At 34.0% G+C, this 4,669-nt stretch overlaps 1 protein-coding gene across 1 annotated transcript; it reads right to left on the bottom strand.

Annotated features, from left to right (window-relative positions):
• Positions 1 to 666: 666 nt before the first annotated feature.
• Positions 667 to 4,102, bottom strand: LOC103490483 (indole-3-acetic acid-amido synthetase GH3.10). Its single transcript, XM_017045037.2, has 4 exons — positions 3,661 to 4,102; positions 3,542 to 3,568; positions 2,560 to 3,389; positions 667 to 1,375 (listed from the first exon to the last, which is right to left on the bottom strand). The coding sequence occupies exons 1-4, from the start codon at positions 4,011 to 4,013 to the stop codon at positions 837 to 839; spliced, it is 1,749 nt and encodes a 582-aa protein (XP_016900526.2). The 5' UTR covers positions 4,014 to 4,102; the 3' UTR covers positions 667 to 836.
• Positions 4,103 to 4,669: the final 567 nt, after the last annotated feature.

Below are 4,669 nucleotides of genomic sequence, written 5' to 3'. Positions count from 1 at the left end.
TCTAGTTTTGAGAGGTCTTACGCTTGGTAGCCTAATGTCACGACCCGCTAAATAACAACCACCCTGTGAGACTAGGCTAATTAATTTGCCTCGACGTGTATTTTCAAATTAAACAAAGAGATGAAAAATTTGATAGTATAGTCGGAAAGGGCAAGTTTATGAGGAGCCTAATCTTTTCACTTGGAGAAAACTATTCGAGAGTCCCTATAGATGATACAAAATAGTACTAAATTAGAATTAGAAACCCTTTTAGTAAAACCCCTGTTTCTCTAAACTCTCCAATCAGTATGATTACAATTCTCGGGATGAGTTATATATGCATTGTCTTACTATTAAAGCTCCTAATACAAAGAATGAGTCCCTGACAACTCAATGTAATTTGAACACTCTAGAAGATATATAAGATGATCAATTCTCACTTGAATACTTTTTACATGCAGCTCAACACATGAATTGTAAAATTCTAACAAACTCTCCTTTGCTAAACATGAAAGAAGCATAAAACTAAATTTGGTTGATCATAAAGCTTATCAAAACCATTTAAAAGGTAAAACTTTAATAGCTTCCCAAAGAAAACCCTAATAATTATAACAAAATTACAAAGTTTAATATGCCATATAATGGGTCAAATTGGAATTAATTATTTGATGTCGTAGTTGGTTGATGTTAACCAGAAGTAATTCAATTTTATTGAAACGACAATCAAACTGATTTCGTTAGAATCAAATAAGGAATCTCAATAAATCTCAGCACCGAAACTGATTCAAAATTGGGAAATACTACAACAAAACAAACATCCAAAAAAGAAAAGAAAAGAAAAGAGAAAAAAAAAAACCTCAGGCGTAAGCAGTGCTGAAAAAGGATTGGAGGGTAGATAAATTGAGAATGTTAAGAAGAAAGTGATTGGTAGTGCATCTTGGGGTCTTAAATTGGCTAAGTGCAGCTCCATTTCCAATATAATATTCCAAAATCTTATTAAAACTCCCTCTTTCCACAATCCGAAGCTCAAGCGGTCCAATGGAATTAGCCTTTCTTGAAACCACGTAGCCATAGTCAACAAAAGCAGCATCCATTTCTGAGCAACACTTTCCCAGAACTGTGTCATTTACATCTCCTTTTACTTCCCAGAAGATGACGTAGTGGCCTGGTTGGTTCGACAACTCAGCATAGCTTGTGAAGTCAACTAGTTCGGCTCCGCTTAGTTGGCTCATTAACTGGGATCCTCTTTCAACAGCCAATTGAACATCTTTCTCAGTGTTTTTGTCTATGTTTACGGTTAATACAAGTTTTCTTCTGCATATAAAGTTTAGTTTCGGGGTTTTGTTGTGAAACCCAGCTACTTCTACTACATCTCCTAATCTGCATCTATATAGTCCTGCACCGTTCAATTACATATTCATTCAATATTTAACCTTCAATTAAATTAAACCCAACAAACATACATCTGTTTATGTTTGTTACCCATCTATCTACATATACATATACACAATTTAGTATTAGCGTTTCAATGCATGTATTGAATGAAATGATGAATCTACCCCTACTGCTTACTAAATTTTTCTTTTTTAAAAGTAAATGATTAGAAGTACAATAACCTGACAATCAGGGATGGGCTGAGTTAGTTTTAATTTTGCATTAGATTGGATTGAATATTTATGTTTTTATCGGATTGTGTTGGGTCGCACATCCCTAGAAATGGTACAAATTTGATAAATATAGAAAGTTTTGTAAAACTGATCAGGCAGGAATTAAATAGTTTGGTGAGATTACCGATGGAGCATTGTAGTAACTTTATCATTAACGAATAATTTCGTTTATTAATGCATGATACAGAAACGAGAGTATGATACTGTCAATACCCATAATATATAATATATATTTTAAAAAAGATAATTCATTAATGCATGTCGGAAACATATAGCAGAATTACATATATGAAAGCTATAACATTTAGAGCAACATTGATTTTGAGGACCAAATGTTTGCAATAATTAAAACCATCTTATAGTATCTCTGAATTTTCGAAATTAAATTTATAAACATTACTTTTATCTATTTTCTAACCATGTTTTCAGAAAAGCAAGGAAATATCATTTATTATTTTTTTAAAAAATAGTTTTTACTTTTTAAAGTTGGACTAGAAATTTATATATTTTGTGGAAACTAATAATTTCGTTAGAAAACAAGGAGGAAAGTTTATGTAATCATTGTGATGAAATCAAAATTTTATTTCAAATAATGGACCCAAATAAGGTAGGTAAAACATTAGGAGGAGAGACAATTAGGGATCAAATCAATGATCCATGATTACCCTACAATAATACATATAATCTGATATTTTGTAATAGTAATGGTAGACATAATGATAAGGAATTAGCAAAAGCAAGCATTAATTACCTATTCCTAGACAAAAAAAATATCCAATCAAACGTTTAATTAATTTGAAATAATGATAATTTAATTGGTATGTTCTTAACTAAAACCACATGAAATCGGAAAAAGGAAAAATAAATTAAATAAAAAGCAGCATAGATTGTATATAAATGAAAAGTGACGGACCTGTAAAAGTAGTAAGAACAAGCTCATACTGTTGTCCAATCTTGACTTCAGACAAAGCAATGGGTTGGCCTTCCAAGAAATCATGAATAGCAGTATCAGTGGAAGAAGTGGTAGCATGTTGTTTAAAAAGTGGTATGAATTCAAAATAAGAGAAGGTTGGAATTACAGCAAAAGTAACATTTTCAGGTGGTAAATATGGGTCCACATTAACACCAATCCAACTCTCCGTTGATCCATAATCACCACTAACCAAAGGTAATCCCCCACCATAATGTCTTAATTTCTTCAAATACGGCTGCATCGAACCCGTCATTATGGAATACACGTATTTACAATTAGGCCATAACTTTGGTATCAAACCCAACCAACCCTCCTTCTTTAACTCTTCACAAACCCTCCTTATCTTCCACCCCAACTCCGGCTTCGGACTCATCACCTTCAAAACAGCTTTACGGATTTCGGGAATATCGATTCTTGAAGACAGTGTAGCATGTGAAATATCATGAATGATTTCCTCCCAACTCTCTTCCAATTGGTTGAATGCTTGTACTATTGTGTAGGCGAAAGTTGATGTCACGAATTCCACTTCCTCTGAATACAATAGGCCTAATAGGAGATGACAGTATGTTGATTGCTTATAGTCACATCCCGAAATCACTTCTTGTGGACTACAAGTGAAGGATTTGGTTTTCAGTTGCTTGATTTTGAATTCCTCACTTGCATAATAATGTGTTGTGGCTGTTCCTGTTGTTATGCCTCCTTTCGTTTTCGTTTGTTTGCTACTGTAAATGAATTCTAGGATCTTCCCTCCTTCCCTTGTGGGATAAACCCTAGTAGTTATGTTTTTTACAACAATCAAATTACCAATAAATATATAGTCAATAAATGTTGTTTTTGTGTTATGTTAGTAGATCTATAAGCAGCAGCTAAGCGAAAAATGAGAAGAGTAGTCTGAGCACTATGGGGAGTAAAGGGAACGTACTTTTGTCTGCCTTCGGTAGTGCCAGAACTGCAGCGCCAGATTAATTGAATTAAAATAAAATAAAATAAAATAAAATAAAATAAATTAATTTAATTTAATGGGGAGTACCGGGTACGTACCTTAGAGAAAGGGTGGTGATAGGTTGTTGAGTGAGCAAAGGAGAAGAGTCACCATCTGCGATTCGTTGAAGGAAGGGCTCGAAATGAGCGTGGGAAGAGAGAGGGATTAAGGAAGTGAAGATAGATTGCAATGTGAAGTCATCAGGAATTTCATGGATATTGACATCTCCAACCCATTTTTTTAAGTACTCTACACCGTAATTCTGTTGGAGAATCTTACGGAGAGTGCGGGATTGAGCCACGGCTGCTTCTGAAGAAACTTGCTCGAACCAATCAATTATATCTTCCTCTTCTTCACATAACTCATCAATCTTCATCAATATTTCCTTACTTCCTCCTTCCTCGCCTTCCATTTTTTTATTTTTTTTTATATATATATTTTTTTTACATTTATGGATCTCTTTCACGAAGAGTTTGATATGTTTTTAATTCCAGTAGGGGGGGGGGGGGGGGGGGGGGGCCAGGGTTACTTGTTCGGGTTTTGAACGATCACTAAAAATTAAAGTATCTACTACTGCTAAAAGTTGCACCGGCCGAATTGAGTGTACGACAGAATACCCACCACAAAACAATAATATCACTGTGTTATCATCTTAAGAAAGAGAGAGAAAGGGATTGGTGTTCGTAACAATAGGGATGGGAAGAGAGAGAATGTGTGTGTCATAATCGTCCCACATCCAAACAATAAAGACACCCACCTATAACCTATTCTCTTTTGTTTTTCATTTCTCAATTTATTATTATGTTTATTTAATATGGCGTTAAAGACTATGAAATAAAAGTAAAGAATATAAATTCAATTCATGTTTACAGCTCCCAAAGTAAGTGTAAAAGAATGGAATATAATCGGGACTACACTGGAATGTCAAAATGGATGTTGAAATGTGAAAAGACGAAGGGAGAAAGGGAAATGTAATAGGGATTACAGAAACTTAACCCAAAATTGAAATTACAACCCGCTCTAAATTCATTTCATTTCACTCTTCCAAAACAAATTTAAAGTAAAAGG

This window comes from Cucumis melo, chromosome 11, assembly GCF_025177605.1.
Source record: "Cucumis melo cultivar AY chromosome 11, USDA_Cmelo_AY_1.0, whole genome shotgun sequence".
Taxonomy (NCBI): Eukaryota; Viridiplantae; Streptophyta; class Magnoliopsida; order Cucurbitales; family Cucurbitaceae; genus Cucumis; species Cucumis melo.
The sequence above is the reverse complement of the archived record's forward strand: the minus strand, read 5'-3'. Positions and strand labels throughout refer to the sequence as shown.

Coding starts and splice junctions, on each gene's coding strand:
- LOC103490483 (XM_017045037.2), bottom strand. CDS start 4,013: ATGGAAGGCGAGGAAGGAGGAAGTAAGGAAATATTGATGAAGATTGAT. Junction 3,569..3,660: donor ATCACCACCCTTTCTCTAAG/GTACGTACCCGG, acceptor CTGGCGCTGCAG/TTCTGGCACTACCGAAGGCA. Junction 3,390..3,541: donor ACTACCGAAGGCAGACAAAA/GTACGTTCCCTT, acceptor CATAACTACTAG/GGTTTATCCCACAAGGGAAG.